Source organism: Miscanthus floridulus, chromosome 6 (genome assembly GCF_019320115.1).
Source record: "Miscanthus floridulus cultivar M001 chromosome 6, ASM1932011v1, whole genome shotgun sequence".
Classification (NCBI taxonomy): Eukaryota; Viridiplantae; Streptophyta; class Magnoliopsida; order Poales; family Poaceae; genus Miscanthus; species Miscanthus floridulus.
Genome location: NC_089585.1, coordinates 87,812,093 through 87,825,553, shown reverse-complemented (window position 1 = coordinate 87,825,553; position 13,461 = coordinate 87,812,093). Strand labels below are relative to the sequence as shown.

The window sequence follows — 13,461 nt, the reverse complement described above, 5'->3', positions numbered from 1 at the left end:
CCGGTCACGTGCGCCTGTACGAGCGCTGAAGTCCACTTTAGCTGCCATAGTGGCCTGTCCACGTACGTAGGATCCAAAATATAAAACGACGGGGTATGGACTCTTTATGCCCCTACTAATTCAGATTTTGGACCCATAAATGTACTTTCAAACCTGATGGACTAAACTCACACAGCCTCACTTGACTAACCATGCATTTTACTCAATATACAAATAGAGTAATCCCACATGTTCTTATAAAAAATATGTAAATATAGACACATGAATCCTAAAAAAATATGTGAGTTTAGCTACTTATAAAGAGCTAGCTTGTCTTTCTCTTTTATTTTTGTTAAATAAAATATCATATAAGGTAGCTTTTGAGGTACTATTGGAAGCAGTCAAAGACTCAAAGTCGGACTAGGCTGCCAGTGCTCAGTGGCTCACGTTTACGCGCGCAGAAAATGTTTATCCTCCTCACGCTGAAACGGAACGGTAGGCTGAGCTGAACAACTCACAACCACCACCATCCGGAAACAATTGAATACTCCCTCGATCCTAGTACGCGGGCGGGCAGGCGGCAGCATTCCCTCAGTCATGTCGACCGACGCAGACACCCAGCAGCTAGCCTATATAATAACATCGCCACCGGCACATACAGCACACACAGCGCAGCATTTTGCCGAGATCCAAGAGATTTTTTCTGTGTTTCCACGCACAAAGATTGTGCCCCGGTAGCGTTGCCTCTCGATCTTGCGATTGTTAGAGCTTGCAAGGCCAAGGACGATGGTGAACCTGGTGGCGGCGCAGAAACCGCTGCTGCACTTCCTGGTCAGGATGGCCGGGCTGCGGCAGCACACCGTCGACGTCGATGGCGCCGGCACGGTGCTCACCTTCTGGGTGCCCAAGGACAAGGTTCCCAAGGAGAAGGGCACCGTGCAGGACATCACGACGCCGGCACCGGCGGCGGCCAAGGAGGCCAGCAGGCCCGCCGTGGTGCTCGTGCATGGCTTCGCCGCCGAGGGCATCGTCACCTGGCAGTTCCAGGTTCGCTACTGTGTACAGATTCATATACATGTGTACGTTGGTTGGGTTCATTCGTGCTGTGCAGATTAATTAATACATGCATGCGCACGCAGGTGGGCGTGCTGGCGAAGCACTACGACGTGTACGTGCCGGACCTGCTCTTCTTCGGGGGCTCGACGTCGCCGTCGCCGGACCGGTCCCCGGGGATTCCAGGCGGAGTGCCTGGCGACGGCGCTCCGGAAGCTGGGCGTGGGCCCGTGCACGGTGGTCGGGTTCAGCTACGGCGGGAATGGTGTCGTTCAAGATGGCGGAGGCGCACCCGGACCTGGTCCGGTCGCTCGTGGTGTCGGGCTCCGTGGTGGCCATGACGGACTCCCTCAGCGAGACGACGCTGGAGGCCATCGGCGTCAAGTCGTCGGGCGAGCTGCTGCTGCCGGAGTCCGTCAAGGGGCTCAAGGCGCTGCTCTCCGTCGCTGCTTACCGGAAGCTCTGGTTCCCCGACCGCCTCCACAGGGACTTCCTTGAGGTAATCAGCCGGAGCAGCGAGTGACGTAGTGAAGCTGTGCCTCTGATCGTCTGATCTGTGGTGGTTTGTGCACGCATCGGCATCGCAGGTGATGTTCACCAACCGCAAGGAGAGAGCCGAGCTGCTGGAAGGTTTGGTGGTCAGCAACAAAGACGCCACCGTGCCCGTCCTGCCTCAGGTTTGGCCACCGCTCCCGCTCTACTACTACTACTACTAACCTCTCTCTCTCTCTCTCTGGGTGTGGCCATGTCGCCGGGATGGTCGTCGTTATATTTTCCACGAAATTAATGGAACATGGCTTCCTTTCCATTTCAATCTTAAAGCCAGCCTGTTCGCACGTTGGTTTCAGCTAAGGCTTATCAGCCAGCCAACATTGTTTTTCTCTCACAACAAACCAGCACTCGTCAGGCTTATCAGCCCAAAAACCAAACAGCCCGTTAGACTGAACAGTGAAAACCATTTGATTAGCTAGTTGCTGGGAGTACTGTACTGGCTAGGCTCATCAAGTAAGCATTGATTGTCTCCAACGAATCCCTGTACGCAACTGTGGAACAGTGGAGTTTTCCTCAGCAAGTGCATGGTGCTGTACGCAGCGTTAATAAGGCTTCCGCGTGCCTTCGAAGGTCGTAAATGATCGTGGATTATTTATTGTTGGCTGATTTGGTGTGAGAGAAAAATACTGTTTCTGACTGGAAATTTGCGATCATTTACACGACAAAATGACGAAGTGAAGTGACTGCTACAGACCTGGAAATGGCTACTGCGCTGGCCCCGGCTGCACTGCACTTGAATGGAGTGGAAACAAGCGGACCCCGTTTCAGTTTCTAGCCTTCTAGGCACACCAATCACTCCCAGTGGCATGCCCAAGGAGTAGAAATTAATGATCTAAATATTAGCAACATTTATATGTTTAAATAAGTTTATTATAAAAATATATTAAATACTAATTATATATCATAAATATTAATATTTTCATATATATATTTAGGTCAAAGTTAAAGCGTTTGATTTTTTCTATCGGAAAATGTGAATTGCACTTATCTTCGGATGCCGGAGAAGTATTTATAACAGGAGTACAGGCGATACCGATACTGTTGTGTGCGATACTGTACATCCGAATTTCTTTTTTCATTTCGTCCGCTTCTACCTCACAAAGTCACGAAGATGGTGATGAGATCCCCGCTTGCTCTGCAGAAAATACTTCTGCTGTGGGGAGAGAACGACAACATTTTCAACATTGAGCTCGCCAAGGACGATGAAAGAGTAAGTCTGAAACCAGAAGCATTCCACCATAAAACCGCGCGTGCATGAAGCATTATCTTTGCTTTCATATGAGCCAAGATGGCTGAAACATCTCCGGATCTGTATATTTTCAGGCAGCTGGGCGAGAAGACGACTGCTGCAGAGTATAAGCAAGGCAGGCCACCTGGTGCACCTGGAGAGGCCCTTCGTCTACAACCGCCTCCTCAAGGAGTTCCTGGCGTCCGTCACGGCTAACCCCCAAGGAGTGACAGGGGATTAGGAAGGAATTGGAACCGAGTCCGACTAAGTTGGCCGCCTACGTTTGCCATGAATTCTGATTAATTCCAACACAAGTCTGCTCTGTCGAAATAACTAGAGAGAACGGATAGCCACCACCCCAATATGTCTATTGTATTATTGTTGTTGTTTGAGAAAGATTCTTCTGGCACGAGCTTAAGTGCAAGAATCAACGCTTCTCCCTTGTTACTTGTCTTGTCGCTCAGGATCAACATACTACTGTCGGCAGAATTATAAGTGCCCGAGTGCTGAATTATAAGTTCAGCCTGAGAAAGCTGCTTTAGGAGCTCTACCAAATATGCCCTGATATAATACGTGATCCATCACCATCTAGGAGTTCAGTTATATCTGTTCTGGCATTCATAATAGATTTGATTATTTGAGGAATTGAGATCTAAAATCAGAAGCCAAGGCTATTATGGGTCAATCTCCGGTCGATTTCCATATTATGGGAGTAATCCTTTATAGCACTAGCATTTATTAATAGTGTTATACAAGATAATGAAGCAACTTTAAATATTAAAGTTAACAATAAAAAAGAATAAAAAAAGAATGAGAGAGGAATTGATCGAACAACCCTGCCTTATTCACAACTATTAAAAAGAATAAAAGAGGATCTAGAATACCTTATATTTTGCTACAGTTTTTGAACCTTGGATCCCTTATATTGAGGATGGAGGGAGTGGATTTTTTGACAAGTCCCCCAGAGGACGAGAGTCCCCACAGATACCGGCAAGACCAGGGAATAAAAGGTTACAAAACGGAGTAAACTTCCAAGGTACGTAAGAGGTGCAAAACAGGAACGCCAACAATAGCAACACAAGCACAGAAAAAACAACCACAAACAAGATACATGAGGTGGAACAACAAAGCTACAGGCTTCAACATAACCTCCCATGACCAAGACTGAGGAAGCAGTATGTAGTTAAGGTTGGACAAGCCCAATTAAATTCAACAAGATACCTAGCTAATCATGGATATTATAAAACCACAGTACACGCGGTCAGTGTACGCTAGTCAAGAAATAACCTAGAGGCCGTACACCTGGTGCATGTGTTGTTGTGTGCCCCCGAGGAATGTCGGGTTGGATTATCGAATATACTTAGCACATACGAGGTTGAGGTTATAGCAGCCACTCTGATTTGTCTTTACATACACAGCACAAGCGCTCCATATTAGATATGCCATGTGTTTCCAGCGTTCGTTTCCCTCGGCATCAACGGCGACGTATCTTTCAAACGCTACCCACCAGCAGAGCACATCACTAATATCACCAGTCCAGAGCACGCCCAATTAACAAATCATTCTTCTCTGGAATGGCAAGTTCGTTCACGCTGCTCATGCTCAGAGTCATGATGATGTCACCAAAACTAGACATCTCGATCTGCGCCAATGGCAACTTGTGTTGTGCTACCTGAGTCACTATCATAGCGAGCCTGGATGGAATAACTGATCACACGGCATCTTGCGGATATGCGCCTCAATGTCCACCGTTAGCTTCGTTCGACACGAGGGCTTTTTGCCTCGTCCCGTGCAGGCCAATTTCTCCCCCTTGGCTTTTTATCGGCCAGAGTGTCATTTTTTTTATGGCTTCACAGATTTTACCGTTGTGTTGTGAGGCTGCCACGCGACCTTTCGCTGTGCTGAACGTATCGACGTTCTCGGTGTAGTGCACCCAATAACCTGGCCAGCTTCCACGGTGTATTGTACGTAATGTGACGCAAGACACTCTACTTTTAACCCACGAAAAATCCGGTTCAATTTTTTCTCCTTTTTTTTTGAAAGAAAATTCAGTTCAGTATTTTGGCTCACTTCTGTTAGGAACGATTGAATGTGTACCTCTCTGTGTGTAACCCGTAGATCCGGGTAACATTCCATTCGCCGTGCGCGGTTGCGCTGTGACCTCACGGACGCCGGTGTCGAGGCAACTCCGACTCGGTGGCAAGGTCTAGTGGCCCGGGTGGTGACCTGCAGGGGAGACGGCGGAGTCGGTGTGCCATCCCGTCACTGGCAGCACGCTTTAGGATCGGATTAGGGTATCTCTGTAGGTGGGTGTGGCGGCTCCAGTCAACCTCCTAGTCCGAGCCCTCACCCCCACCTTCCTTTTATGTGTGCTATGCGACAGGGGCCCTCCAACTGAATTAGGGTTGGGCTCCCCCGATCAGGGAGTAGAGATATGGCCCAATAGGCCGTTGGGCCTATTGGTGGAGATCAACTAACATTCTCCCCCTTGATCTCATTCCATCTTTCACTTTCATATCATTTGCTTTTGTTCATTCCATTACAGATTAGCTCATAGAGCATGTCTCATCGTCACGGTCCATTGCCGATAGACTTAACAGCTACAACTCACTACTCTGTTCTGAAATAGATACTTATCTTTGGGCCTTCTTTTGTCCAGGAATATTTTAGGCTTTCCCTTAAACCCAAACTAGCTACATGTTCTCTGAACACCATGTCCTCTGAACATGTTGGGTGGTAAGCCTTTTGTAAGCGGATCCACGAGCATCCTTTCTGTTCTTATATGCTCAAGACTTATGTACTTGATCCCAGACTTTATCTTTCACAACATAATACTCTATGTCAATGTGTTTGGCAGCACCACTTGACTTATGTTGTGAGCATACTGTACTGCCAGATTATCATCGCAGTATTACTTTAAGTGGTCTATAGATGTCGTCAACCACCTTTAAACCGGGTATGAACTTCGTTAGTTAGTTCACCTGCCCGTTGCCTCATAACACGTTACAAACTGTCATATATTGTGGACGATATAGTGACAGTTTGCTTTGAGCTTTTCCATGAAATAGCTCCTCTTTGCGAGATGATAGAAAATCCACGTCTGGATATGTATTCACTCTCGCATAATCAGAATCTAAATATCCCACCATGTGGAGTTAATCAGATCTTCCATATGTCATCATGAGGCCTTTCGTTCCTTGCAAATAATGCAAGACTTTCTTTACTAATTTCAGTGTTCTATTCCAGAATTGCTCTGGAATCTGCCAAGTAAAACCCGGTAACAAATGCAAAGTCAGGGCGCGTACATACTTAAGCATGTTGCAAGCTTCCGACAGCTGAAGCATATGGAACCACTTTCACTTTGTCGATTGAGCTCATATTGGTTCCTAGGGGCATTGAAAATCCCTATATCTGTCGCCCTTGACTATAGGAGCAGGTGAGGGACTACATTTGTGCATACTGAATTTCTTTAAGATCTTTTTCATGTATGCCTTTTGTGACAGTCCTTATACCATTTTTTTTCTATCTCGGTGAATCTCGATTCCTAGAATGAACGAGGCTTCATCAAGATCTTTCATATCAAATTTCTTTGTCTCTAGTAGTAGACTGACATCACTACTAGCAAGTAAGATATCATCTACATACAGGACAAGGAAGATAAACTTCCCATTCTTAAACTTTGTATTGATACAATTGTCCTCTACATTCTCTTTACTTTGTATAGACACAATTGTCCTCTACATTCTCTTTAAAACCCAAAATTCTTTATTGTCTGATCAAATTTCAAGTACTACTGTTTTGAAGCTTGTTTTAATCCATAAATTGATTTCTTTAGGCGGCATCCCATTCGTTCTTTTCCTTCCATGACAAAACCTTTCAGTTGTGCCATGTAAACATTTTTCTCTAAGTCGCTATTGAGAAATGCCGTCTTTACATCCATATGATGTAATTCTTAATCGTAATGTGCCACTAATGCCATTATGATTCTGAAGAAAACTTTACATGGGACTGAAGAAAAAGTCTCATTGTAATCAATCCCTTCTATTTGCACAAAGCCTTTTGCCACAAGTCGGGCTTTATATCTCTCTATATTCTCTTGAGAGTCAAGTTTTGTCTTGTAGACCCATTCATAGCCTACTGTTTTGGCTCTTTTAGGAATTATTTTCAAATCCCAAACTTTATTGGCATTCAATGATTTCATTTCATCTTCCATGGCCTCAAGCCACTTTGATGACTGATCACTACTCATGGCTTCTTCAAACGAGGCTTTGATAATCCTTCCATTTGAAATTCTTTAGTGTTGTACACTTCATAATCAGTAGGAATAGCTGATTTTCTAACTTCTTTGAGACCTTCTAGGGGCCTCCACATTTGGCACATCTTCTGTTTGAGGCTGTTGTTGCTCCCCCTTATGTGTGGCAATTGGTTCTATTGGATTCCTGAAGAACAGGTTCCTCATTTTCATTCATTGTTACCATAGGTAGGGATAACAACTAGTGCTGGTACCATAGTATCTAGCACTGTCGGTGCAGCTACAACAGGTAGTGAGAAAATTGGCTCATGAATCATTGGAGTGGGCGCTTACACCCGCTTCACTTCAAGGTTAATTTCTTGAGCTACCATGCTCCCCCTCATCAATTCGTCCTCTAGGAAGACAGCTTATCTCGTTTCCACAAACTTTGTATATCTCTCTGGACAGTAGAAACAAAAACCTTTTGACTTTTCTGTGTAGCCAATAAATGACAACTTACTGTTTTGGGATATAACTTCCCAATGTTTGGGTTAAACACTTTAGCCTCAGCAGGGCTCCCCCCCACACACGCAAGTGGTTAAGTGAGGGTGTTCTTTCTATCCACAACTCATACGGTGTTTTGAGCACCGACTTTCTTGATACTCTATTGAGAATATGAATGAAGGTTTTAACGTCTCCATCCACAGGCTCAACTATAAGGTAGAGTAAATTATTATACTGCCCACCTATATTCATCAGGGTACGATTGATTCTTTTAGCTACTTTATTCTGCTGAGATTCACCCGGTATAGAATACTAGGGCTACTATGCTATTCTTTTAGGGTATGCCGACCGTAGTACTCCACCACGGTCAGACCTGACTGTCTTTAATCTTTAATATCTTAAATTTATCCAATACTTCTGTTCTTTCTTTGATTGGATAAATATAGCCATAATGGGAGTAATCATCTGTGAATGTTATGAACGAATCATTACCATCCACACTCTTTACAGGAAACTGACCACAGATGTCCACAGATGTCTAGTGTGAATAATCTGTAGAATTCCTGCGCTTCGTTTGTCATCTTTTCTTAATTCTTTTTATATACTTTCCTTTTATGCATTCTCTGCATTGTTCTAAAACTGAGAGCTCTAATGGAGGAAGAATATCATTCTTAACTTGTCTTTCCATTCTTCCCATTCGAAATATGGCCTGAACGATAGTGCCTATAATTTTGACAACGCATTGTGAGCTCTCTTATGCCATTATTTCTAGAGTAACACTCTGTCACCAGCTGCTTTATCAGCTGAGTAGCATATTTCTTTGAAGTGTCAGTGAACTGACTCTTTATTCTATCGAGGTACTCGGTGACCATGTCACATTCTAGGATTAAGCCCACAATTGCAGGTTCAATCATATTCTTTATCACAGCCAAACATTTCTTGTTGGCAGTGATCCACTTTCTATGCTCAAAAGCCATAGGATATCTTTTGAGATTCAAAATCCTTTTCTTTAGTTGCCCAAATGGCATCATTCTCTTTTGTCTCCCTCACCGGTGCCACAATCTCAGTGAAACACGGTGAGGTGACTACCCAGTCCACCTTAGATAAGATGAAAACCAGGTCAAAACTTTTCTTAACATAAAAACAACACCATTTGCATGCCTTGATTCCAACGTTGGTCAAAATCAAAACATATAATTATTCTTACTAATTCTACATCACCGTTGAGCAGAAATAGAATTAATGCATAAATCATTAACTTTCACAACTATTCTTACACACTAATTCTACATCACCGTTGGACAGAAGTATAATTAATGCATAAATCACTAAAATTAATATCTGTTCTTATACACTAATTCTACATCACTGTTGGGCAGAAGTAGAATTAATGTATAAATTATTAACATTACGATATTGTTATTAACAACGTTGGTCAGAAAACAACAACATCATAATCATATCTAAACTCTTTTCCTCCAATACCACATTGGTTCAAAATAACTGGAGAATCAATAATTTCTTTAGCAGCGGAAAAACTTTCTTTTTCTCCAATTAAATACAGCATTGGTTCAAAATAACTGGAGAATAAACAACTTTTCTTTAGCTGTGGAAAATTCTCTTTTCCTTGAATTTTACCCACAGGGAAAATTGTATTTTTGATTTCCTTTAATCCATTAATCAATTTCCAGGAAATAAAGATTTACTGGAAAAACTTTTCTTTTTCTCCAGTTAAATATCACGTCGTTTCAAAATCACTGGAGAATATCCTTTTTCTTTAGCAGCGGAAAAACTTTACATCAATTTCTTGAATTTTACCCACAGGGATAAAATTACTATTTCTATTTTTCTTTTGAGCCATTTTACATTTTCAATTTTCCAGAAAAAGGAAAAAAGAAAACTGGGTTCTTGCTCTTTACTGTTTTGGCCTAAAACGGCCCACGGCCCACAGCCCACACACCCTTCCCGCGCGTTCCCCCGCGCCCAGGCCGCAACCTGGGCCTGGGCTAGGAATTCGGCCTGGCGCGCGCACCCGTCTGGGCTGAAAGCCGGCCCGATCAATCGGACGGCCGAGCGGGCATTTCGGCCGGTCAAAACCCCAGCACCGCTCGGCTCATCGCAACCCTAGCTTCATTCGCCCCTTGCCCTTCTCTCTCTTCGCTCGCCGCTCTCTCTTCTCTCTACCTCAGCGCAGCCGCAGCCACTGAGAGGACACCGAGCGGGAGTGAGCAAGCGAGCCATGGCGCCGTCGCCGGCCCCCTCGCCGGCGCGCGTGCTCCCCGACGGGTGAGCACGCCGCCGTCGAGTGGCCTGGCCGCGACGCCCCCTTGACCGAGCCCGGCGAGCAACTGCCCCCGCTCGGCACTTCTTCTCCCGCGCCGGCGAAGGGACGGTTCGCCCGGTGATTAGGGTTTGGATTTTTCTCTTCTTTTCTCTGATTTGCTGTTCTTCCTTTTCTTTTCTTTGACATCCGAATGGATCTAGGGTTAGGTTCTCCTTTCTTTTCTTTGACATCCGAATGGATCTAGGGTTAGGTTCTTCTCTTCTTTGGATTTTTCTTTTCTTTTCCTTTTCGGAGTTCATCCGAATAGGTTTTCATCTTTTTCTTTCTCCATGCGAGTTAGGGTTAGGTTCGGTTGAACCCATCTTTTTCTCTTTGTTCTTTTTCTTTTCGCTTGAATTTCCTGAACAGATTATCCCCGTTCTAGGGTTAGGGTTTCGGCTCTGTGAGCCTAGGGCCCTATTTCTTCTCTGATACCAATGTTAGGAACGATTGAATGTGTACCTCTCTGTGTGTAACCCGTAGATCCGGGTAACATTCCATTCGCCGTGCGCGGTTGCACTGTGACCTCACGGACGCCGGTGTCGAGGCAGCTCCGACTCGGTGGCGAGGTCCAGTGGCCCGGGTGGTGACCTGCAGGGGAGACGGCGGAGTCGGTGGGCCATCCCATCGCTAGCAGCACGCTTTAGGATCGGATTAGGGTATCTCTGTAGGTGGGTGTGGCGGCTCCAGTCAACCTCCTAGTCCGAGCCCTCACCCCCACCTTTCCTTTTATGTGTGCTGTGCGACAGGGGCCCTACAACCGAATTAGAGTTGGGACTCCCCCGATCAGGAAGTAGAGATAGGGCCCTAATAGGCCGTTGGGCCTATTGGTGGAGATCAACTAACAACTTCTGGTACCACTGAATGGCCAGCATGACAGTTGACAGGTAGCGAGCAAATGCCGGTAGTTTCGATACAACTTTCCTCTCGATCATGCTGGGGGATGCGTCGGGAGAATTAGACGCACATGACATGACTGCAAATGCAAACACACCAATCATGTACCAGAATTAGACGTACATGCCAAGTACATTCGGTCAGCAGCCACCGCCATGAACCCTATAAATACGGGACAGATGCATTGTAGGCGCCTCCACAGCCATCACATACACATGCTCCCGAACAACAAAAGCACAACGCAGCAGTCCTCGCAAAAAGAGTGTGAGGCCATGTCCACGGAGAACTACGACCCCTACTACCCCGACCAGCCGGTGGTCGACCAGTACCTCCCGGTATGGGCCAGGCAGCCGGCGTTCGGCCCCAAGCCCGCCTTCGTCTGGGCCGACGACGATGACCGGCGTGCCGGCGGTGGTGGCACGCCGTCGTACACCGCACTGACATACTCCGAGCTGAACGCCGCCGTGGAACGCATGGCTCTGGGCCTCCTCGAGACAGTACGCAGGGGCGACACCGTCCTCCTGCTCGGGTCGCCAGGCCTCCGCCTCGTCAAGCTCATCTTCGCGTGCCAGCGCGCCGGCCTCGTCGCCGTGCCCATCGTGCCGCCCGACCCGTCCAAGCTCGGCACGTCGTCCGCACTGCAGGGCGCGGCTCACGGCCATCTTCTGCGCGCCGTGTCGCAGACGAGGCCGGCCGCGGCTGTCGCCGACGCCGGGTACATTGACATGATCATGGAGTCACCGGTCGCCGCTCTGAAGCGTCTGCGGTGGGTGTCGGTCGCCCACTTGGAGAGGGAGAGCCGTGGTGGTTCGGGTGACGTGGCCACCGATGATGATGAGCCGCCGGGACGACGGACACGGACGGCCTATAGGGGCTGCGCGCCGGGCGAGACGTACCTGATCCAGTACACGTCGGGCGCGACCCTGCGCGCCGAGGCCCGTGGTGGTCACCGCGGGCGCCGCGGCGCACAACGTGCGCGCGGCCAGGAAGGCGTACGACCTCCACCCGGCCAGCGTCATCGCGTCGTGGCTGCCGCAGTACCACGACTGCGGCCTCATGTTCCTCCTCCTCACCGTCGTCGCCGGCGCCACGTGCGTGCTCGCCTCGCCCGCGGCCTTCCTCAGCCGCCCGCGCCTCTGGCTCGAGCTCGTCGCCGAGTTTCAGGCCACGTGCACGCCCGTCCCGTCCTTCGCGCTGCCGCTGGTGCTCAAGCGCGGGGTTGGCTCCGAGCACGGCACGCGCCCGCTCGAGCTCGGGAGCCTACGGAACCTTATCCTCGTAAACGAGCCGATCTACAAGTCATCGGTCGACGAGTTCATGGAAGAGTTTGGCCGCGCCGGCCTGGACGCGTCGTCCATCTCGCCGTCCTACGGACTGGCCGAGAACTGCACATTCGTGTCCACCGCATGGCGCGGAACGGAACCGAAACTTTGCGGTGGACGGTTGAGCCTCCCGTCGTACAAGAAGCTACTGCCATCCGCCAGGCTTTCTTCTTCTTCCAGCGAGGAGACGGAGATCGATATCGTCGTTGTTGATGGACACACCGGAGAGCCTGTGGAGGACGGCGTCGAGGGGGAGATATGGGTTTCCTCGCCGAGCAACGCGTCGGGCTACCTCGGGCACCCGTCGTCGGCGAGCCGCGAGGTGTTCTGCGCGAGGCTGCCAGGGCGAGCCGCCGGCCCGAGTTTCGTGCGCACGGGCGACTGCGGCGTGGTGCGCGGAACGGAGCGGTATCTCTACGTACTCGGCCGGAGCGCGGATGCCATTGCCATCGACGGGCAACGGCGGCGCGTGCACGCGCACTACATTGAGACGGCGGCTTTCGGCAGCTCACCGGATTCACTGCGTGGCGGCTGCATCGCCGCCTTTGCCGCGACGCCGTCGCCTTCGTCGTCCGTGGTGGTCGTCGTGGCAGAGCTGCAAAAGGGGAGAGGCGGCGGCACCGTGCATCTTCGTAGCATCTGCGACGGCATAAGACGAGCCGTGCGTAAAGAAGAAGGTGTAAATGTTGGGTGCGTCGTGCTGGCCGAGGGCGGTGGCGTGCCCAAGACTACGTCAGGGAAGCTGCGACGAGGCTCCGCGAGGGATATGCTCGCCGGCAAGCTGATGATCCCCAAGGTTTTCGAGGTGCTCTACGACTATGACGAAAATGCCAAGGGCCGCGCCACGTGGGTACGAGGTGGCGACAAGGAGACGGAGGTGCGTGGAACGAGCACTAGTTGGGTACTGGGAGACGCCGGAGGGGACACCGCAGGCATGGTCATCATGGCCAGATCAGGGAATGCAAGTCACCGCCTGCGTTTGCAATCATCTCTCTGAACTGAAGCTTAGTTGCTTGTGCAACTGACGAGACTGCAGTCCAGTGTGAATTGTGCGGCCATTTTAATTTTATCCTTTTGCTTTCTTGCATGCGGCAGAGAAAAATCTTTCTACGACCAATATACCAAACTACGTAAATAAACAAAGTAATATACAGACGCAGCTTCGTTTTTTATTGTCCATTCATAAAGAAGGCAGATGAATGGATGCATGGCATGGCTTCTCCACATGATGCGCAAGACCACCCTCGCTTGCTCCGGGCATTGTTCTCGTCCACAACCATTCCATCCGTTCATATTTGTAAAAGAGAACCGAAAATAGGAGGCAAGTCCCTCCTATATAAATGCGAGCGCTCAATCGATCATATTCATTCAA

The 13,461-nt window shown here is 48.5% G+C and overlaps 1 protein-coding gene and 1 pseudogene across 1 annotated transcript; both read left to right on the top strand.

The window, feature by feature from the left end:
- Positions 1-659: 659 nt before the first annotated feature.
- On the top strand, positions 660-3,368 carry LOC136458551 (uncharacterized; annotated as a pseudogene).
- Positions 3,369-11,039: 7,671 nt separating this feature from the next.
- LOC136458550 (uncharacterized) lies at positions 11,040-13,086 on the top strand. The gene is given in 2 exon segments (XM_066458498.1): positions 11,040-11,690; positions 11,692-13,086. Coding segments are annotated over 2 exon segments (2,046 nt in total).
- The last annotated feature ends 375 nt before the right edge of the window (positions 13,087-13,461 follow it).